Raw genomic sequence first — 24,845 nt, forward strand, 5'->3', positions numbered from 1 at the left:
ATTATATATTATATATATATTATATATATATTATTAATTATATATTTTATATATATATATATATATATATATATATATATATATATATATATATATATATACGATATTATACGATATTAATATATATATATATAAGGGTCGGACTCAAATAGTTTTGGAGATACAGGCTGAAAAAGGATAAAAATAATAAATACAAAAATAAGGTAAACAGTAGTAATACTATGAGGTTTCTAACCCAGGGGCTCCGAGGGGGGGTGAGGGGCGAGGGGGAACCGGCGGGGGGGTGACGTCACGCGGGGGGGGGTGACGTCACGGGGATGACGTCACGCGGGGGGGGGGGTGACGTCACGGGGATGACGTCACGCGGGGGGGGGGGGTGACGTCACGCGGGGATGATGACGTCACGTGCGGTGATGATGACGTCACGTGCGGGGATGATGACATCACGTGCGGGGGATGATGACGTCACTTACGGGGGATGATGACGTCACGTGCGGGGAGTGACGTCACGCGCGGGTAGGGGGGATCCGCGGCGCGACCGGCGAACGAGGGGGTCCGCGCGGGTAGGGGGGGATCGCGGCGCGAGCGATGGACGAGGGAGTCCGCGCGGGTAGGGGGGATCCGCGGCGCGAGCGATGGACGAGGGGGTCCGCGCGGGTAGGGGGGATCCGCGGCGCGACCGATGGACGAGGGGGTCCGCGCAGGTAGGGGGGGATCCGCGGTGCGACCGATGGACGAGGGGGTCCGCGGCGGGCCCGCGATGTGTCCACGTGTGAGAAGGACGGTGCACTGGTTTGAAAAGGATAGCGTAAAGTGTGTGAAGAGGACAGTGCGACAAGGATGACACGTGACATCATCAACGTGTGACAAGGATGGCGTCAACGTGGGACAAGGACGATGCATTGTAAGATGCTGCATAGGTGGGAGAAGGACGACGCAAAGGTAAGTGAGTGATAGCGATGAGCATATGAATGAGAGAGAACGATAATATCGCGAAGAGAACGCATACGAAAGAGAACTATAATATCGCGAGAACAACGTATGCGAGAGAGAACGATAATAGCTAAGATAACGCGTGCGAGCGAGAACGAAGATATCGCGAGACTTACAACTAACGCGAGACTTATTGTTAGAACGATAGCGCGTACGAAAGAGAGAGAGAACGATATCGCTATACTTACAACTAGCGCAAGAGAGACGCAAGGGATGGGAACGCAAGGAGAGGCGCGTAAATAATCACATTCTTTTTTAAATTAAAACATAAAATTTATTTAAATGTGTGCGTGTACTATACAATTTTGTGTGTGTGTGTGTGTGTGTGTGTGTGTGTGTGCTTAATATATAATAATATATGATATAAAATTAAAAAAAAAAAAAAAATAATAATAATATAAGAAATAAAATTTAAAAAATATATATATATATGGGGAGGGGGCGATGCACCGGACTAAAGGGAGGCCGCTCCTAGAATGCTAAGGGGTCGATGTGCCGGGCTGAGTGGAGCCGCTCCTGGAACAGAAAAAGACATTTGAATAGTTTTTAATAATTTATTTTAGAACTTTTGATATATTATAAATTGAAAGTTACTTACAAATTATGTTTCTTGAAAGAAGAGTTCGTTACGCGTCGCCGAATTTTCGCTCTGAGTAGGCAGCATGTAATAAGGTTCCAGCAACTCCTCTCGTTGCTCTTCTATACTAGGAGGTTCAGATGGTAAAAAATGTATCTTCCATATTTCCATTCGGTCAGTATTATATACTATGATGGACATATTATCTACATCATATCCTTGTCTCTTGAGGGTACGGAACGTATGACAATATTCCTGGTAACAATCCTTGCAGTCTAGGACAGATCTTATCACCGTTACCTCCGTGCCGCAGTGACAGCACCTAAACGGTGTAAACGGTCCCTCGAAGAACCCGTGGAAATAATTATGTTTTAATGCATAATTTCGATAAAATCCGTACCGACAATCCTTGCAGTAGTGTCGGTTTCGACGTTGGTAGGATTCGGTCCAGAAACATTTTGCAATGTGTATTCTCGGGAGATCAGAGTAAAAGCGAGGATCGGACCTCGGTTTGTATGGTTTAGGAATACACATAATTTTGTTCACTTTTCTTCCTCACACACTCTCCACAACTTTGTGACAAGCACAGAACAACGAAAGAAATAATATTCTAATGTCGCAGGCTCCTCTTCATTATATATCTTTTAATATCTTTTGTCTCATTCCAACTAGAGCATCACGTCTCATCTACCTCAGCATTTCTCTACATCTTTAGCGGAGCGTGTTGAGAAAAGTATAACTATTCTTATTCGTATGGAAGGAAAGAATTATAATCATAGATGGAATAAAAATAATTATTTATTGCACGCATCGTAAAGAATATCATTTACAGCACATGTTAATAATTCGCAATCGATTATTGATTCACTGTTAAAGACGTCACTATCACGTATCGTTTTTACAGCATCGCATACAGTAGTAATATTGTTACGTCGTAAAACAGTTTCAAATTGTTTAAATTTTTCATTTACGAGATACGTATTCTCACATAACCAATTGTGCATATGATCGATACAATTTTCAAAATTAAATAAATGTAATAATGTCAGTGGTTTCATGTACAAAGAATTGTCACATAATGTGAGTTTTACAATTTTCGATTGATACATTTCAATCGATAAATCTCCAATCCTTAATGGGAGAGCAGTCGATTGTAGAAATTGTTCAATGTCTGCTTGCTTCTGCATCAACAAATTCCATGTTGAAAAAGGCAACACTATTTGATTACCTCGATTATCACCGAGAATCAGTTCCACGTACGACACAGCTCCAACGCTTATTCCAATGTCCAAATACTTGTACGACGTTGGGGTTAGAGCATATCTTCTTCCAAGTATGCGAGTCGCACGACGAGGCTGAATGCTATAAAAATATATAAATTAGATCAATATTTAAAAAATTAAATAATTAAATAATAAATAAAATTTTTAAACAATCAAAACTTACGTGTCACATTTTTGCTTCTTACACGGTGGAGTTTCACCGTTTCGAATCGGAACGTAAAAATTCATATCGATTTCTTCAGCGAACCTTTCACACGCGCGATTGATGCAATACTGATCGTATTAGAATTAATATCAATTCAAATAGTATCGCAAATTGCGATGTAGAGGGGATTATTGCTGACACGACATTTTAATTTCCTCTAAAATTTTGTCGCGCCGATATACGGCTGCGATGACATCATCATCCCCAGAACAAAGATTTAGCTGAATTCGCTAAAATCGAGCGCCGATGTACGGCTGCTCCTGATGCAACCACGTCAGATTTTTCAAATGTATGTGACAAAACGCGAAATTATCAAAGTTAAATTGCAAACGCTACTCCGGGAATTTTTTAAGATGAAATCATTCTAGAATGTTCGATGATATGCATGAGACAGTATATAAATCATGCCGTCAAGGTTAAAACACACATCACCCCTAGACAAAGATTTAGCTGAATGTGCTAAAATCGTGCGCCGATGTACGGCTGCTCCCGACGCAACCACGTCAGATTTTTTCAAATGTACGTGACAAAACGCGAAATTATCAAGGTTAAATTGCGCATCAAAACAAAGATTTAGCTGAATGCGCTAAAATCGAGCGTCGATGTACGGCTGCTCCTGATGCAATCACGTCAGATTTTTCAAATGTACGTGACAAAACGCGAAATTTTCAAGGTTAAGATGTGCATCGGAACAAAGATTAACCGCCAAGGTTAAAACGCACATCACCCCTAGACAAAGATTTAGCTAAATGTGCTAAAATCAAGCGCCGTTTTACGGCTGCTCCCGATGCAACCACATCAGATTTTTCAAATGTACGTGACAAAACGCGAAATTATCAAGGTTAAATTGCAGACGCTACTCCGGGGAATTTTTTAAGATGAAATCATTCTAGAATGTTCGATGATATGCACGAGACAGTATATAAATCATGATCAAGAGGCACACCCCACCAGTATTTTTGCTAAAGTACATCCAGAACTATCATTGGGAAGCGCATTTCGCAAGTCTGATACAATATGGAGGAACAAAATTTGCGAGAGCAATCCACTTTGGTGAATTCATTGGAAGACTACATTGTGTGGGAGCAACGATGTGATACGTATATCGAGTCGTTGGAAGAGCAAAGTCGCATCAAGCGACCGCGATTATCGATCGGATATCGACAATCGCTGATTGCTCGGATCGCGCGCCTCGAAGGGTTGAAAAATTCGGTACGTGGACGTTTCGTACACGCGGGTGCCGGATGTAGTGCGCGTCAAAATAGACTTGTGTGGCGCGAGATTGATGCGGCGTTCGAGAGTCGTATATTGACTGGTGCAGTGATAAATTATAATCACATCGAACCGCGCCAATTTCTCGATGATGCCAAAGACATTGTGTTGGAACATGTGCAGGACGTTATGAAAAAACATTATAATGTGAAAGTGAACACAATATTTAACGGTGAATTTGTGGCTGGGGATAAACGCGCCAATAAAAATATCAATACGCGAAACTATGAACTCTTTCGCACATCCGATTTACGCGAGTGGTACGAACGGCGTGTTATCGAACCCACCCTAGCGTCTCTGGAAGAGTTTCAGGAACGCGACAGCGGGTGGGCTTTGTCGCGAATATTAAATTTAACTGTAAATATAAATAAGTATAATCCTTTGCGTGCGGGGTGTCACATCAAATTACTGCGGAACATTATGATGAAAAGAGCGGTGATTAATGTACAATCAAAGGACAATGCATGTTTCGCGTGGGCAGTGGTCGCCGCCCTATACCCCGCCGAAAGAAAGGCGGAACGGGAATCATCGTACCCGCATTACACGACAGTGCTGAATCTCCAGAACATTGAGTTTCCAGTGACTGTGAACCAAATAAAAAATTTTGAACTTGCCAATGACATTTCTATAAATGTGTACAGCATCGAAGACAAGAACAGCATTGTCCCGATGCGTCTTACGGAGCAGAAGCAGGACAAGCATATCAACTTGCTTTACATTGAAGACGACAACAGCGTCGGACATTTCACTTGGATTAAGAATTTATCCCGGCTCGTGAGCTCACAATTGAGCAAACACAAGAATCCAAAATATATCTGCGATCGGTAAGTTTAATTTGAATAATTATAAGTTATGTAGCAAATTGTATATAAATCTAAAAAATTTTTCTTTTACAGATGCCTGCACTATTTTAATTCGGACACCAAGTTGCAGTCGCATACGGTCGACTGTGGAAAGATGAACGATTGCGCTGTCCGATTGCCGAGCGATAAGGACAAGTGGTTATCGTTCAACAACTTTAATCGGAAGGAGCGGCTTCCATTTGTGGTCTACGCCGACCTGGAATGCGTTTTGGCCAAGATGGAAGAAGAGAAAAACGCATATCAACATCACCAAGTATTTAGTATAGCTTATTATGTACATTGTTCATACGACGAATCTTTATCGGCGTACCATTCGCGTCGTAGCGCCGATTGTATAGCATGGTTCGCTGAAGACCTCAAAAATTTAGCGTTACGTGTAAAAAATATTTTAAAAACAAATGTCCCCATGGTAAATTTAACACCCGAAGAGTGGGAGAAATTCCATAGCGCCACTCAATGTCATATATGCGAAAAACCGTTCGTGCAAGACGATACACGCGTTCGCGATCATTGCCATCTGACCGGGCGGTACAGAGGTCCAGCACACTCAAATTGCAATTTAAATTATAAAGAATCTTTTTGTATTCCCATAGTTTTTCACAATTTATCCGGTTATGATTCACATTTCATTATCGAGGAAATAGCCACATCGTTCGAAGGGAGAATCGAGTTACTTCCGATAACAAAAGAGAAATATATTTCGTTTACAAAAGATGTTTGTATGGATGAAGAATCAAAAAATCATGTAAAATTACGTTTCATCGATTCATACAAATTTCTCGCATCGAGTCTCGACAAATTGGCATCGTTTTTGGATAAAGACAAACTCAAAATTTTAAAATCAGAATATCAAAATTTATCTATCGAACATTTCAATTTGTTAACGCGGAAAGGTGTATTTCCGTACGAATACATCGACTCTGTAGAGAGGTTGCAAGATACGTGTTTACCACCGCGCGAATCGTTTTACAGTTCCTTGACCGGTGACACTGTATCCGAGAGCGATTACGCGCACGCCGAGAACATCTGGACGCGATTCTCCATTCGAACGCTAGGCGAATATAGCGATTTATATCTTAAAATTGATGTCTTGTTATTAGCCGACATTTTCGAAAACTTTCGAGATAAATGTATCGAAAGTTACGGACTCGACCCCGCGTATTACTATACTCTCCCCGGATACACGTGGGACGCCATGTTGAAACATACCAAGATCACGTTCGAGCTGCTTACTGACATCGACATGGTTATGTTCATCGAACGTGGTATACGCGGCGGTCTGAGTCAATGTTCGGGTAGATACGCTCGCGCTAATAACAAGTACATGGAGTCGTACGATCCATCGAAACCATCATCGTACTTGATGTACTTTGATGTAAATAATTTGTACGGATGGGCAATGTGTCAACCGTTGCCTTACGCCAATTTTCAATGGGTCGACGATGTGACCAATTTTGATGTATCATCCATCACGCTAGATTCGCCTACAGGCTATGTCCTCGAAGTGGACCTCGAGTACCCGCAACATCTTCACGATGCACACACTGACCTACCGTTTTGCCCGACACGCGACAAACCACCTGGCAAGCGGGAATTCAAACTGCTTGCAACGCTATACGATAAGAAGCGTTACGTGATACACTATCGCAACCTGCAGCAGTGTACGCGTCACGGTCTTCGCGTAACAAAAATACATCGAATTTTACAGTTTTCACAATCTCCGTGGCTTCGAAATTACATAGAATTAAATACACATTTTAGAACATTGGCTAAAAATGATTTCGAAAAAAATTTATATAAATTAATGAACAATGCGGTGTTTGGTAAAACGATGGAAAATGTACGCAATCGTGTCGATGTTAAATTATTAACAAAGTGGGATGGTCGGTATGGCGCAGAGGCAATGATCGCGAAACCAAATTTCCACAGCAGAAGCGTTTTTTCAGAAAACTTAATCGCTGTGGAATTGCGCAAACTCGAGGTGAAATTCTACAAACCGATTTACGTGGGTATGTGCATACTCGACATATCCAAGACATGTTTGTACGAGTTTCATCACGAGTATATGACGCCAATGTATCGCGACAAATGCCAGGTAATGTACACCGATACGGATAGTCTCATATATCACATTGAGTGCGCGGATGTGTATGAGAATATGAAGCGCGATATCATCAGATTCGACACGAGCGATTATGCGATGGATAATGCGTACGGTATACCGCTTGTAAATAAAAAGGTACCGGGCCTGATGAAGGACGAAAACAACGGTACCATAATGACCGAATTCGTCGGGCTCAGAGCAAAGATGTACGCGTTACGAGTGAATGGAAAAAAGGACACGAAGAAAGTTAAAGGTGTCAAGAGTAACGTTGTTGCGAGAACGATAACGTTTGACGACTACACGCGGTGTTTGAAAGAAGAAATTGAAATGACGCGTCAGCAGTCGTGTATACGATCTAAACTGCACCAAGTATACACGATCTGCGAGACGAAAATTGCTCTGAGTCCGTACGACGATAAGCGGTATATCGTACCCGAAACCACCGATACGTTACCGTGAGGACATTATAGAATACCATTGTAAATAAATGTATATTTTATTTATTATTAATTGTATATTTTGTACATAACCATGTATATATTTTTATATTTAATACACTTTATATATTTTTATATTATTAAATATTTATATATTAAATTATTTATATAGTTTATATGTATATTATTTTAATAAATATTTATAATACACTATTTTTATGTATCCAAGAGTTGTATGATTTATCCATTCCCAACCATTTCACGTATACGTCATCACCCTTTTCCCGCAAAATTTTTTCCACGAGATATACGTCGGGATTAGCGACGCGTTGTAATTCGTATTCGTAGAATCCTCCAGCGACGGGATCTCCACGCGAATCTTGGAGTATGAATGTCGCGGGATTAGTTTTCTGCACCTCGACAATCTTAAAAACTTCGGTCGTCCAATTAGGTGTGAAACCTTTTTCAAAGATGGTCTTGTATTTGCTTACGCGTACCGAATCGCCTACTTTAAATTTTGTCGGAGCCGCAATTTTTACGTTGCTATACACCGTATTTAAAAGTTTTTCGGCGATCGCTGGAGTGACGTCGGCAGGTCTCATACCGATGGTGCGATGTTTTCGCGTATTGTACTCTGCAACGAGTCGAGATAGCTCGTCGATCCATTTGTAATTTCCGTTGAGCGTAAACATTTTCCACATATTGTTTTTCAAAGTACGGTTGAATCGTTCCACGACCGAGGCTTTCATAATGGAATACGTCGAGTAATGATTAATGTTGTGTTTCTTCATGAGTTTCTGCACACTCGCGTTGTAAAATTCTTTTCCTCTGTCGGTTTGAAAATTTTTCGGACACCTTTTATCGTCTCCAATAATCTTTGCGATCGTTTCGGACATTTCGTTTCCGCTCTTGCTCTTGAGCGGTACGGCCCACGCATACTTGCTCAACACATCGATAACTGTGAGTATGTATTTATGACCCTTGTTGAGTCGAGAATACGAACGCATGTCGACCACGTCCGCCTGCCACAGATCGTCGTATCCGCGTACAATGACGCGTCTTCGTGGAAAATTTCTTCTCGCCGGAGCATGTAGTTCCTCGACAAGTTGTCGCTTTTCGGAGGTGTTTATCTTCTTTCGCACGTTTGATCGAGGCATAATTAATATTGCGATATTAGTATGTCTCGTTTACTGTGTCGAGTCAGATGTTGCATATCTCAGCACATTCTTTATCTCGTCCATCATTATTCGTAGCGCCTGCACGTGTGTTTCAAGCGTGATAATTTTTTGCTCAATTTCTCCCTGTCGATCTCTCAAAAGTTTATCCACGTATCGTTTGTTGACGGCGTCAGTATCAGTTTCCGGTTGCGCTACACGTTGAATCTTGCGCGACCTTGCGTCAAAGCCGGTAGTAGTCTGGCAGAGAGCGTTATCGCGAACGTAATTTCTCAATAATCCATTCCATTGATAGTACAAATTATTCGACGTTCCGAGCGATAATCCAAATTTATTAATCGACATTTCGGTACCGAGAACTTTGACGGAATGACATGTATCGTTGACGCATAGTTTAATTTATAATAATGCCAGCCTCGCGAAGTTCTTCGATAATTGACAAGATTTCATTGTCGTGAGCATTGTTGCCGGCTCGACGCGAGGCGTCCAGCAATCGCAAACGATCTACCAATTCGTTGGGATCGTTCCAATGCACGTAATCGATCATGTTGTCGCTTAGCGTCATGGTGTGCGGCGCGTCTATACCTCTTCCCACCTTTCTATCGGGGAATAATGGTGCAATTATATATTTGTACTTGTATCCTTTGTTACTTTTAATAGGATTATTAACTTTGTTGTCACGTTTATGCGCATTTGTTGCTTTTAATATACTTTGATATTTATACAAATCGTCTTGAGTGTATTTTTTATGATTGGGAAATTTTCTAAAAATCAAATCGTAGATACCTTCGGATCCCGTATATTTTATTCCATCGATAATTATATTATCTTCCATGTCCACATCGAAACGTTTATCACCGAGCATCATTCCTTCGCTGGTAAATTTAACACCGTAGACGTAATCCATACTCTTATTTTTATCAACACTCATGATAGCTCCTATATATTTTTGCGCTAGTGGACCAAAATGATCTCGGAACGTTTTCTGACCTTCGGACGTTTCTAATTCATGTCGGACCGATGTTACAAACGAATCGGGCGTGGTCTCATAAATTTCTTCGACGGACGGGGATGGTATTGTTTGACGCGGTTGTACTTTTATCGGAGTAGAAACAGTAGCCATATTAGAAAATTGTTTCCTTCGTTTCGATTGATTCGGTGTCGAATATATCGGCGAATCGTTTATCGGCATATTTATCCGTGCTCGCTTTATTCCTTGCTTCGACTCTTTTATTTTTTCCTCGTGCTTCTCTCCAAACGTTAAACTCAATGGTTCAATTTTCGGCGCATCAGATTCCACAGTATTTTCGATAAGCTGTTTTAAAGGTTCGGTAATTGGCTTAAATTGTCTTTCCAATGCAACGTCTTCCTCCATTTTACCAGTTTTCAAAGCGCGATATTTTTTGCGAATTGATTCGCTCATTTTTGCAATCTCTATCGCAATCTTTTCACGATCGTCGTTCATGATGCTTGATCGATGTGTCGATGACGACTGATCGCTTTACGGTATCGCGAAATCATTAAATCCTCTTCTATATCGTCCATTGATCAACGTGCTGTCTTTATCAATGACTACGAAGCCATATTTGCGTTGCCAACATTTCTGACACAATGCGCGGAAATCGTTGTAAGACATGTCGGTATTTACATGATCGTTGTATACATGTTTCAAGTTTGTGCCGTCTTGTTTAAATAAAATCAAAAGATTCGCATTGTCGCGTATAAGATGCTTAGGTATCTTGGCATACGTTTGACAAAGATAGAAACAGTCGACGCTCGAGTGTCGACCCATTGCAAAGTATTCTCTTATCGTATCTTGCTTGTCACATGCCACGTCATCAAAGATAAAGATGGAATTCGGAAGCGCCTCGCTCGGTGGAATGACATCGCTGTTATTAGAGAATGTGAAATAACCAATTTCGTCTATAGGTGCTAATAAATTTTCCAAGTATCTATATTTCGGTTGTTGAAGCGATTTCGAGTATACGTACGCGTTCTCGAAACGTACACCGTACGGACTTTCTATCAAACTAATCAACACGTTTGTCTTACCGCAGTTTGAAGGGCCGCAAACGATACCGCGTATAGTAGTCGGTAGCATGTTTCCATGCTTGCGTACTTTTTTCTCCGATATTAGTCTATCGTCGAAATTTGATACTTTGATTATCCGCGCTTGTCGCACGAACCGCATGTTTTCTCTTTCGAATCAATTTTGCGAATGATCACGAGGGGGGAGACCTATTTATAGAGGTGTCTCAACTCGAAACCGTTCAGTATCAAAATGTTTCTCCTTCTGTCGGATGAAAGAGACATTTTCCGGCTTACCGCCGAACAACTGCAGTATATCCCAAAGATTGTTTTACTACAAAATTTTGGTGATTACGTGGAACGATTGTGGGACAAGCTTCCAGAATATATAAAGGCTGATTCGGAGGTTCGACAATATCGTTCGTGCATGCGACATTACAATCAGCCGTGGATGCGAACACACATCGACGGTCCACCACCGTTAATAAAAGATTGCTACGAATGTCAGCGAGAATCGTAAGAGGTAGCGGTCTCTTAAATCGTGCGATAAACGCTCTTCCCATCGAATTACATATTCCCGGTTATCAGTTTTGCGGCCCGGGAACTCGATTAGAGAAACGATTGGCTAGAGGCGATCGAGGCATCAATCCATTGGACGCCGCTTGTCGCGAGCACGACATTGCTTACTCGCGAAGCAACGACCTCGGTCAACGACATGTCGCGGATCGCATACTAGCTGCAAGAGCGCGAGAACGCATTACCGTGAGGGATTCGACTCTTGGTGAAAGAGCAGCCGCTACGACTGTTTGGGCGGCAATGAAGGCAAAGACAAAACTCGGCATGGGGATGAAAAAGCCATCGACGACAAAGAGGAGGAAAAAACGAATACTTCCAGTAGCGAAACGCGGTGGTATTTTACCACTTTTACCGTTGTTGGGAGTTGTCGGTTCTTTGGCCGGCGGTGCGGCGGGAATCGCAAAGGCGGTAAACGATAGCAAGGCGGCGCAACGTCAGCTGGAAGAGTTGCAGCGTCACAATCACGCTATGGAAGGTCGCGGACTTTATCTCGCTCCGTACAAGCGTGGACAGGGATTCTCAACAAAGTCTAAGAGAAAAAAAAAACGTTGAAAAAACATTAAAAATGCCTACGGGTGCGACAACTAACGTGCAATTGGAACAATTGGCGAAACGTATGCACATACCGTTCTTTAGAGGTGTTTTCATGCGCAATAATTTACCAATAAGCGGTGTACGACGAAACGAGAGCGGTATCGTCAATTTGGATGACGTTGATGGTCCCGGTACTCATTGGGTAGCATACGCAAAGAGGGGAGATCGTGTCGTATATTTCGACAGTTTTGGAAACCTTCGACCACCCAAGGAACTTGTGCGATATTTCGGACGAGTGAAAATTGAATACAATTATGCATCTTATCAAAGTTACAATCAGAGCATCTGTGGACAGTTGTGTTTAAAATTTCTTCAAACAGTCGACGATCAATTTAAAGCCTGACAATCCATCGTCACGACTCAGTATTCGTTCGACATGTCACTGACACTTACGTTGACTGGCAGAAGCAGCGTTCTCGCTGTAAGCTATTTTCCCGCTATAGATTTGACTGATGCCGATTACGAGCTTGGATTAACGGATTTTGAAACTTATCATACGATTCCAAACGTAAATTTTTTGAATAATAAATTTTACTTTGGCAACGACGACAAAGAAATTACGATTCCCGAAGGATCGTACGAATTGCACGCTATAAATGACTATCTCAAACGTGCAATTTTGCAAGATAAACACCTTTCCAGAGATGAAAACGATTATGATGAGGAATATCCAATAGCGCTTCGCGCCAATCATAGCACGCTAAAGAGCGAAATCAAATGTGCCTACAGAATAAACTTTACCAAACCCGACAATGTAGGATCCTTGCTTGGATTCTCATCGAATCGTATATTGCAACCTCGCGAGTGGTACGAATCGGACGAACCAGTTAATATTATAAACGTAAATATTATTCGTATAGAATGTAACGTGACTACTGGTACGTACAGCAATGGCATGCGCGTACACACAATACATGAATTTTCACCGAGCGTACCACCAGGATATAAGATATCGGAAACGCCGGCACAGATCATTTACCTGCCGATCATCGTACGGAGCATTACGGATTTAACGATACGTATTGTGGATCAAAGAGGTCGATTGCTCGATTTTCGAGGAGAGGAAATTACCGTAAGATTGCATATACGGCGGCGACAAACATAGTATGCTCGTGCTGAACGAAACGGAGCACGCGAGAGACAATACTTTTACGAGGGACAATACTATTGCGGTATCGGGTGACAATAATAAGATAGCCATTAAGAAGAAGCTGAGCGCGTTGAATCGTGAATTTTTAAAATCATTGGGATTCATCGTACGAAAAGAATGATTGATATTTTGAATATCGGAGGTGAGCCAGTCTTTGATCGCATCGTCAAGATTGAGACTCATACATACAATCCGTACGCCAATACGATGCTTGGATACAGCGACGAGATACGAATACCTATACAACATCAGGATTTGTACACGTTACCGTGTGAAAGCTTTCTTTACATCGAGGGAAGGTTTAATGTGCGTAAAGCGAATGACGAAATGAAGGTTGTATTGGGAAACAATTGCGTCGCATTCATGTTTGATGAGCTTCGATACGAACTCGACGGAGTAGAGATTGATCGCAACAGAAATGTTGGAATAACTTCGACGCTCAAAAATTATGTCTCTCTAACGCACCAGAAAAGTATAAACTTGAAGAACGCTGCGTGGGATTTGACGTACAATAGTGACAAAAATTATTTCAACTATTGCGTACCGCTCAACATGCTGCTGGGATTTTGCGAAGATTATAAACGCGTTGTGATTAACGCTCGTCACGAATTGATTTTGATACGTTCGCGCAACGATAATAATTGTCTATTCGGACACCCATCGTCGGAAGCAGAGATTGAATTACTCAAGATACAATGGCGTATGCCTCATGTAATATTGAACGAGATTAATAAATTGTCGATGTTGCGAATGTTGGAAAGCGGACGATACTTGAACATGAGTTTCAGATCTTGGGATCTATACGAATTTCCTCTGCTGCATAGCACGACTAAGCATTCATGGACCGTGAAAGCCGCCTCCCAGCTAGAGAAACCACGGTACGTGATCTTTGCATTGCAAACTGGTAAAAAGAATTCAGTGCCACAAGATGTTACATTGTTCGATGACTGCAAATTGACCAATGTTAAACTCTATTTAAACTCGGAATTTTATCCCTATGATGATTTAAATTTAGATTTTGAAAAAAATAGATTCGCCATTCTATTCAACATGTACTCTCGTTTTCGCAAATCTTATTACGGATGCGATAACAGCACCACGCTATTAACCATTTCAAAGTTTCTACATTGCGGTCCTCTCGCGGTCATTGATTGCTCGCGACAAAACGAGTCTGTCAAAACTGCTACCGTGGACGTGAGAATAGAGTTTGAATGCAGGGAAAATATACCGGCGAATACTACCGCCTATTGTCTCATCTTGCACGATCGGGTTGTCGAATATAATCCATTGACCAATGTAGTCCGCAAAATTACATAAGTCAGCAAATATCCCCTCCATTGCATATGAAAAAATATAAAAGATTGAGATGTTTGACGATCGACATCAGTCTGCGATCGGATTTTGTCATCATGGCTGTGCCAACGTTTGTGGATCTACAAGGATTTATCGTTGACAAAAATTTTGTCGTGAAGGAAGCTGCTGTTCTGAGAAAGGGATCCATACTTTCTCATTACATTTTTACATGTCCCGAACCATGGCACATGCTCACAAAATCTGAGAGATGTCAGGTTTTATGGCTGATGAAAAATCATCATGGATTATCGTGGAATGATGGACACGTTTCATATTGGAAATCGAAACGTTTAATTATGACGGCGGTGATGGGTGCAACGGGGGAGGATGATGATGCGTCACCTCTCGTGTACGTTAAAGGGCACGAAAAACGACAATGGTTAGCTGATGTACTGGACAATGATGCGAGAAACGATGTGATTATCGAAACTTTGGATGCAGACTATGAGGATGTAGCTTCTTTAAATAAGTTAGATATTAAGAATACTGTACGTTGTGAAAATCATGTAAAAAATTGCGCTTTAGAAAATGTATTTAAGATTTATAATTGGTGGTTGAAACATCATGATAATGATTCGTCGAATCCATATTTATAATAAATTGATGATGCAATATATTTTTATCGTCTTTCTTATTCTCTCCTTTCTTTCCTCATCTCTATCTATGTACGTGTGCAGTATCGTGTTTCCGTACGTGACACAGCTGCCGCAGATATTGTATTTCGATACTATATTGTGGTATATGATAAAATATTTAAATATTTGATAATTGAATATAGTTTTGCGTTCGATAGTCGTTGATTTCCTTTCAACAGTTGTTCATTTCCGTTCGATAGTCGTTCATTTCCGTTCGATGGGCATTCATTTCCGTTCGACGGGCGTTCGACGGGCGTTCATTTCCGTTCGATGATCGTTCGTTTCCGTTCGACGGGCGTTCGACGGGCGTTCGTTTCCGTTCGACGGGCGTTCATTTCCGTTCGACGATCGTTCGTTTCCGTTCGATTACCGTTCAATTACCGTTCGACGGGCGTTCATTTCCGTTCGATGACCGTTCAATTACCGTTCGACAACCGTTCAACGAGCGTTCGTTTCCGTTCGATGACCGTTCGATAGCCGTTCAACGGTCGTTCATTTCCGTTCGATGACCGTTCGACGAGCGTTCGTTTGCGTTCGATAGTCGCTCATTTCCGTTCGATGACCGTTCGAGCAGGATTGACACATTATATTATAATGTTATATTATATCATGCATACTTTTGTCTTACGAGGCGTTTTTGGTAAAGCGATAATGATACGTCCTTATTCTAAAGTTTCGTACCGAGACCTCGTTGTCTCCTCACAAAGTTGCGATATGATAATATTAATATTATATTATATACCACGCTGAGTTGCATGGGACCGTACTTTTGTCTTACGACGCGTTTATGATATGGTGATAATGCCACATCTCTACTATAAAACCTCGTGCCGAGACCTCGTTCTCTCATCAAAAAGTTCTGACCGGTGCACGAGTTAAGAAGAAATATTATATTAAGTAAAGATTTAAATAATGGATCGCGTAAATATATACCCTGTATGGAAAAAAACATTATTCGATATATTATGTGTTGTGTTCTTAAAGCTGATGTTCCTATGGAATGTAAGTATTGAATGTATTATGATTATTTTATAAAAATTGTAAAAATGTGTTTATAATAATTTTTTTTTTTTTGTCTTGTAGTTCCAGGATGAAGTCCGGATACCAGGCTTCATAAATATTGAGCACCGTCAGTGGGTGCGGGTGGTGCGCCGGGCAAGGAGAAGCCATTTCGCTTATATGTGGGGCGACACCCCGGAGAGTCGCCAGGTCGAAGATATTTTCGACCTGCGGCGGCTCTTCGGGGAAGAGCCCCACGAAGAAATAGAGGAACGGGACATAGAAGAAGAGGAGCAGGAGGAGGAAGAGGAAAGAGAAGAGGATGAGGAAGAGGAAAGAGAAGAGGAGGAAGAGGAGGATGGGGAAAGAGAAGAGGAGGAAGAGGAGGATGGGGAAAGAGAAGGGGAGAATGAGGAGCAGGAAGAAGAGGAACAGGAAGAAGAGGAACATGAGGAGAATGAGGAAAAACAAGAGGAATGGATTGACAGATGTGTTTTTTATAAATCTTATCGTAATATATTTCTATTAACGCTGCATCTTTTTCTGTTTTAGAAGCGGCCTCCCCCTTAGCCCGGCGCATCGCCCCCTCCCCCTTATATATATTTTTTATTTTATATTATATATTTTTATTATATTTTTTAAATTTTATATTTTATATTTTATATTATATTATTATTTTATTAGACACACACACACACACACACACACACACACAAAATTGTATAATACACACATACACTATAATAAATGTTATATATTTTAATAAAAAAAAAAAAAAAAAAATGTATTTATTTACGCGCCTCTCTTTGCGTTCCCATCCCTTGCGTCTCTCTTGCGCTAGTTGTAAGAATTTATCGTTCTCTCTCTCTTTCGTACGCGCTATCGTTCTAACAATAAGTCTCGCGTTAGTTGTAAGTCTCGCGATATCTTCGTTCTCGCTCGCACGCGTTATCTTAGCTATTATCGTTCTCTCTCGCACACGTTGTTCTCGCGCTATTATCGTTCTCTTTCGTATGCGTTCTCTTCGCGCTATTATCGTTCTCTCTCATTCACAAGCTCGCCGCTATCACTCACTCACTTACCTTTGCGTCGTCCTGCTCCCACCTATGTGGCATCTTACAATGCATCATCCTTGTCCCACGTTGACGCCATCCTTGTCGCACGTTGATGCCATCCTTGTCGCACTGTCCTCTTCACACACACTTTACGCTATCCTTTTCCCACACGTAGCGCTATTCTTCTCACACCACCGTCTTCTTTCCGCGGATCCCCCCTACCCGCGCGGACCCCCTCGTCCATCGCTCGCGCCGCGGATCCCCCCACCCCCGCGGACCCCTCGTCCATCGCTCGCGCCGCGGATCCCCCCTACCCGCGCGGACCCCCTCGTCCATCGCACGCGCCGCGGATCCCCCTACCCGCGCGGACCCCCTCGTCCATCGCACGCGCCGCGGATCCCCCCTACCCGCGCGGACCCCCTCGTCCACCGGTCGCGCCGCGATCCCCCCTTCCCCGCATGTGACGTCATCATCCCCGCGTGACGTCATCATCCCCCGCGTGACGTCATCATCCCCGCACGTGACGTCATCATCCCCGCGTGACGTCATCATCCCCCGCGTGACGTCATCATTCCCCGCACGTGACGTCACACCCCCTCCCGCGTGACGTCACCCCCCCGTGACGTCATCATCCCCCGCGGTGACGTCACCCCCCCCGCGTGACGTCACCCCCGCGGTTCCCCTCGCCCCTCACCCCCCCTCGGAGCCCCTGGGTTAGAAACCTCATAGTATTACTACTGACATCCAATAAAATAATCTCATCTTAAGATAACCGTCAATGGTTTTCATTTTAAAATAGACCCGCTATATTTGCAATAGCGATTAAGAAAAAAATTCTCTTTCTAAATAATTTAGGAAGATATAGAAAATATTCTCACCTTGAATCCACTCTAGCGAAACCCTTATCCTAAATCGAAATATTTTTTTCTCATGCTGAAACAGCATATATACCGTATCGACTAAGAAATCTGATAAGATTTCACATTTTTTAAATTAAACATTCGGATATACCCCCGCACGTAATATCTATAAATTTATCATTTACATTTACAAGTCACTTTCTAATTAATTTAAAAGGTTAAGAAAAATATTTTCATGAAAAAATCTTCCCTAATAAAACATCCTTAAATATTTTTCCCGTGGTGAATCACCGAGATATAGTTTGGAGAAAATTTTTAGAAGTTTCTAGAAACGTTTACAGAAGTTTCTCGGTAATTTTTTTTTTATTATTGTAAAATATTTTGCTTGAACACGCATTTATGCTCACTTTTGCGCATATTATTTTCCCCTCACTCTTTTTTGGATTTTTTTTTAGGGGGGAGAAGCAGTAATATAAGCGCGAGGACAAACCGCGTATTCATTCGAATTCCGTCGTTAACAGAAGTTAAGCCTCGAGCGAAGAAGAAAATTCTACGTAAATACGCTGTCGTTGTTGTGACTACTTTTTACATAGTGCACTCGAAAGTTAATAGTAGTGGCTGGAACGACGGAAATAGCCGGTTTTGTGAAATCCGCGCACGTTTGCCATATTAAGGAGCCGAGAAATGGAGACAATAAAATCGGTAACGGTAAGAAACCGACATTTGTTGCTATCAACAGCATATGGACTTAATTCATCCTTCACTAAGAAGATACAAGTGGGATTGCAATCGACGAAGGAAGACTGTTTCGTTCCAATTGTTAAATTAACGAGCAATAATGCCGATGGGATTTGTCTCGACTCCGACACGTGGCAGCAATTTCAAGTCTGCATGGATCATATGAGGCAGTATTTGAACGAGGATCAAAAAAGAACGGGGGGATTAAATCCGATTATTATTAACAATATCACCATCAACTTTACCAGCGCTTATGACGCGAGGGCTATTCTAGTGGCATACAAGGAAATCACCGAATATTCTGCGACTAATGTCGAGAAGGAAGAACAACCTTCGTTGAAGAAACGAAAAACTTATAACACCGCTATCGTGATGCAGAAAGTTACTTTTCTAGGCTTGGAAAATATTATAAAATGCGTAGATATGCATTTGTCGCAATTAATTAATATCGTTGATACTGTCAATACATGTGCTAACTATATAATAAACGAAATAGAATTAAAACTTCCCTCATCGTACATAGATTGTGAAATTATAAAACTCACAATTAAAGGAAATTATGAAGAAATCGAACAAAGTGTCCGAACTCAAATTAATAATTTAACTAATTAATTATTTTACTTACGGGTAATTATTTTACTTACTTTATTTATTTTTACTTTCGATGAAAAAAATACAAAAAATCGCGATTATAAAGTTAAATATTTAATTACTAATTAATCACAGGAAACAATAATCCCGCGAGAACAGCGATGGTGCGACCTTCGCGTAGACGCCGCGCTGAGGAAGAACCCGAGGTCCTTCACGTAAGTTTGCACGTAATAAAAATGCGTGCTAATTTTTCTCGGATAGATTGTTCGGTAGTAATAAAAATAATAATTAATACTAATAAAAAATATTCTACATTTCAGGAAGACCGCGATTACTCGAGGAAAATCCGGCGATTCCCGTCGTCGTTCTTGACGATGACGACGACGACGACGGCGAGGAAAACATGGACGATGACGCTGCCGACATCACATACGCAGTCAGCAGCCCCGATAGCGAAGTATTCTCGCCAGGTAAGATGATGATGTAAAATATATACTAAAACGAAAATCCGAATATAAAAGTATTTTTAAAACTTTTTTTAAATTTTGTTTCTATAATATTAAATATTTAAATCTTAAAATATTATTAGAATTTCTGCGAGAGATGGAGGAGCGCGAGAGAGTGGAGATTAATGAAGAAGAGCCAGAGGAGAGCGGGGAAGAAGAAGAAGAAGTGCAGGAAGAGGAAGAAGTGAAGAAGTAGTGGAAGAAGAAAAAGAAGAGACAGAGAGAGAGGAAGAAGAGAGGGATGAAAAAAAAGAGGAAAATGTATACGCTCCCTCCAGAGAAGGTAACATTATTAATTTATTTTTCGATATATTTTTATGCTCGAATTTAATCTAACAAATTCTTAATTTTTTTTTAGAAACTCATCGCTGGGGGATTAGCTATTCCCCAGAATATTAGTAACGGAATAAAAAACAACGAATATTGCTAAAAAGGTGAGTTATTTCGTTGTATTATAACATTCAAAGTACGGATTACATTCGAGTATAAAAATATTAAAATAATAAAAATAATAAAAATAGTATTTTATAATTTATACGGCTTTTTATTTTTAACAGTGCAATACGGAGGTGGTGTTGACGGCGAACAAAATTCAACGCTCTCCCGCAGCAATGAGGAAAAAGAAAAAGCGGAGGAGGAGGAGACTGAGGGGGAGGTAACTGAGTTACCCCGCTCGGAAAATATTTCATCCGAGACTGAGGAGGGTGAAGAGGACGTGGAGGAGGAGGAGCATGAGTACCAGCAGCAACAACAACAACAACAACAACAACAACAACAACAGCAACAACTTCAGCAACAGGTCGGAAATAATAATTTTAACTTTGTAAATTTAATATCGGAAAATGCGCGACAATTTGGAAGATTCCGGGTAATCGGTAGAGAAGCGAGTTTCGCGATACGACCGTTGACTGAAGGCGTCGATATATATCACTCGTTAGAAAACGCGTTTCGCGAAATTCACGCGTATGCGTTAAATTCATGCGAACCGTTTACGTAGGAATATCGTTTGATTCGCCGAATTTATCGCATGGTTCTGCGGGTATATATTTTCGTCCGGCGCGTGATTTGAGTTATGAAGCTAGATATTTGGAGACTCGTGAGTTCGTTAGCACAGAGCGCCGGTGGTCTCGATATCGCTGACCAATTTATCATACGGGTTTATAATATCTCGATGCCTTCAGGTCGCGGTCGCGTCGCATTAACACGCGTTGTCGCGAAACGTTCGATAGTCGAAATTAATCATTCGGATAACCTGTGCTTTCCTGGCGCCCTCGTAGTAGCTCAAACTTATAGCGAACGTGGTAATATCCGTACAGGTGAGCTGTATGAGAAATAGAACGCGATAAGATATCTGCATTCTTCGTTACAACGCTAATGTGCATTGCAATTAACGAGAAATGCCGGTGTCGTAATACCGGAAGAGGGTTGTGGAATTCGTGAAATCGAACGTTTCCAACGTTATTTCGCCGCCGACAATATCGCGATTGTTGCGTATAATTTTAATACTTTCGGTCGCGGCGAAAAACCGTTGTATGACGGAACCGAAATACTCACTTCTCTCGGACGCGAGTCCTCGCGACGATTAAATATCGCGTATTGCGAGGATTCGCAACATTATAATACTATTTTAAATTTAAAAGCCGCCGCTGGTACTCGCGATTATTGTGTAGCGTGTAATGTAGGCTTTCGAAATGATGGGCCTAATAGTCACCAGTGTTTAAATAAATGCCCGCGATGTTTATCCGTACCGCCGTGCGATTCCACTTACGCCGAAATAAAATGCGACGCGTGCAATCGGTTATTTTACGGTGCAGGGTGTTTCGAGCGTCATCGTAGCAAAAAATCGTACGACGGTAGAACATGCGCTAATGTTTGTAGCATCGTGCGATTTTGCGACAGTTGCAGTCGTATCGTTAAATCGAATTTAAAACACGAATGCGGCATTTCTTACTGCAAATTATGCCGTTCACAACAACCGCGCAATCATATGTATTATATGCAACCTCTTCGTCAACGTGACGATATTTCCTCTGCCGGGCCATTTTCGTCAACGATGGTACGGGATGAGGTAGATATATCTAGCACGAGAGAAGAAGAAGCACGGAACATATGTGATAACGCGGAAAAGAACGAACGTGCATATGAACGCGGAAAGGGACGTTTGGCTTTCGTATTTTACAATTTCGAAACGCGACAGGACGAGACGGTCGAAGGAACGGGAAATATAAAAAAACATATTCCGACGCTATGCATCGCGCAACAGATTTGCGAAGCATGCGCGGGGGAAAATAACATGTCTGTGTGGTGTCGTTGGTGCGGAGTGCGAGAGTTCATATTTCAACGCGATCCGGTTAAACAGTTTGTAGATTTCGTTACGCGTCCGGTAAAATATTTTAAACACATAATTTGTATAGCGCATAATGCGAAAGCGTTCGACGCGCAATTTATCTTGAAATATATCGTGGAAAATTGTAAGAACATTGAACCGAAAGTAATTTTAAACGGCACAAAAATTATTCTTTTAACCGCGGGACATACAAAATTCATCGATAGTGTTAATTATATGCCGATGCGCTTATCCGAATTATCTAAGGCTTTCGGACTAAAGGATACTGAGGATAAGGGCATTTTTCCGCATTTATTTAATACTATCGAAAATCAAACGTACGTCGGACTGTTACCCGATGTACAATATTATTCTCCGGATAGCAAGAGCGCGAATGCTTTCTCACATGGCATACCGAAATGAGGGGAAAAAATACCGTGTTCGACTTCCAACGCGAGATAGTGCGCTATTGTCGTAACGATGTTGATATTCTTCGACGAGCGTGCGTAGCGTTTAAAAAAATTTTCCTAGATCGCGGAAATGTATGTCCGTTCGAGGAATGTACAACTATTGCTTCGACCTGCAAGACGGTTTTCCGGAAAAACTTTTTGCAAGCCGATACGATAGGCATTATTCCTATGGGGGGATACAGATGCGCGAGCAATCATTCGCGTAAAGCCTTACAATGGCTGATATGGATGGAGCGCGAACTCGACCGTCGTATAAATCACGCGGGGCGTGCACGGGAATATCGTACGATCGAGGGTACGCTCGTCGATGGTTATTTCGAAACGTCTGTTGCGGGAAGGACGCAGCGTCACGTGTTGCAATTTCACGGTTGCTTTTGGCACGGATGTCCTTCTGGTTTCCCTGTAAATCGCGATAAAGCGCTTTCGTCGGGGGAGGATCGCGGAGATACATTAAATTCGCGATATGAACGAACTCTCGTTGTTTCATGGCTCCTTCGTCAGCGGGGATACATTGTGTCGGAAAAGTGGGAGTGCGCCTTCGACCAAGAAATGCGCGACAATCGCGTAATGTATGATTTTCTCGCGAGACATCCGATGGTAGAAACACCACCGCTCGATCCTCGCGACGCGTTTTTCGGTGGGCGTACGGGAAATATCGCAACTCAATACGAAGGTACGGAGAAAATACGCTACGTCAACGTATGCTCTTTATACCCGTTTGTATTGAAGACGGGCGCTTTTCCGATCGGTCATCCGGAAATTTACGTCGGCGATGAATATAGCGCGTTAGTCGGAAGATCACCGAATTATAATTTCGACTCGCTCGAAGGCCTCATACGTTGTAGAGTACTCCCTCCTCGTGATTTATTTCACCCCGGACTTCCGCATCGCGTACGAGGAAAATTACTCTTCGCGTTATGTCGTAGTTGCTGCGAAACATTTTCTCAGACACCGTGCACTCATAATGATAGCGAGCGTGAATTCGAGGGTACCTGGGTAACCTGCGAATTACGCAAGGCCGTCGAGAAAGGTTATCTCGTAACGTCGGTAAGCGAAATTTGGCAATATAAAGTTAGCCAATACGATCGTACGTCGCGGCAGGATGGATTGTTCGCCGAATATATTAATACGTTTTTACAGCTTAAAAAGGAAGCCAGTGGTTGGCCGAGCGAATGCGGGGAAAACGACGATGAGGCAAAAGAGCGATACTTGAGGGAATATGAAAAAATCGAGGGTATCGCTCTTGATAAGCGAAACATCGCGCGGAATCCCGATTTACGCTAGGTCGCGAAACTGTGCTTAAATTCATTCTAGGAAAAATTCGGCCAACGATCCAATTTGCCGAATACCGAAATCGTAAAAACACAACAACGTTTCGCGACATTATTAACGAGCGTCGAATACGATATAACCGATATATTACCCGTGAATAACGAGGTGATGTATGTTTCGTGGCGACTGCGACAAGAGGCTCTCGTTCCCTCGCCGATAACAAACGTTGTAATAGCTGCGTATACGACTGCACTAGCGCGTTTAAAATTGTACAAGTACCTAGAACGTTTAGATCATCGTGTATTATATTACGATACGGATTCGTGTATTTTTATAAGCACCGGTGATTCGAACGAATACGTGCCGCCTACGGGAAATTTTCTAGGCGACATGACGGACGAACTCGAAAGCTACGGCCGTGGTAGCTATATCGAGGCGTTCGGGTCCGGGGGCCCGAAATTTTACGCCTACATCGTGCGAACACCGGAGGGTAATACTCACGAAACTTGTAAAGTTAAGGGTATTACTCTCAATTATGAGAACTCGCGGCGAATTAATTTTAATACTATAAAAAATCTACTATTAGCGAGAGAAAAAGACGCGCAAGAAAACGAAGAAGAAAATAGCGAAACTTCGATAAATCTACGCTTTAATGCGATTCGACGTACGGCGTTTCATGAAATTATTACGCGAAGTGAAACAAAAATATGTGCGCCGGTATTAGTAAAGCGTAGATGTATCAATAGCAGATATTCGCTACCATACGGATATGCGGCGGTATAA

General features: G+C 41.9%; 1 protein-coding gene across 1 annotated transcript; it reads left to right on the forward strand.

Moving 5' to 3' along the window:
* The first annotated feature begins 22,739 nt into the window (after positions 1 to 22,739).
* Positions 22,740 to 24,845, forward strand: LOC145961815 (uncharacterized). Its single transcript, XM_083082275.1, has 3 exons — positions 22,740 to 23,984; positions 24,105 to 24,582; positions 24,649 to 24,845. Exons 1-3 carry the CDS (start codon positions 22,740 to 22,742, stop codon positions 24,843 to 24,845), a joined length of 1,920 nt encoding a protein of 639 aa, XP_082938401.1.

Source organism: Camponotus vicinus, unplaced genomic scaffold, assembly GCF_025532165.1.
Source record: "Camponotus vicinus isolate PSW18456_S1 unplaced genomic scaffold, iyCamVici1.0 SCAF_11, whole genome shotgun sequence".
NCBI classification, from domain to species: Eukaryota; Metazoa; Arthropoda; class Insecta; order Hymenoptera; family Formicidae; genus Camponotus; species Camponotus vicinus.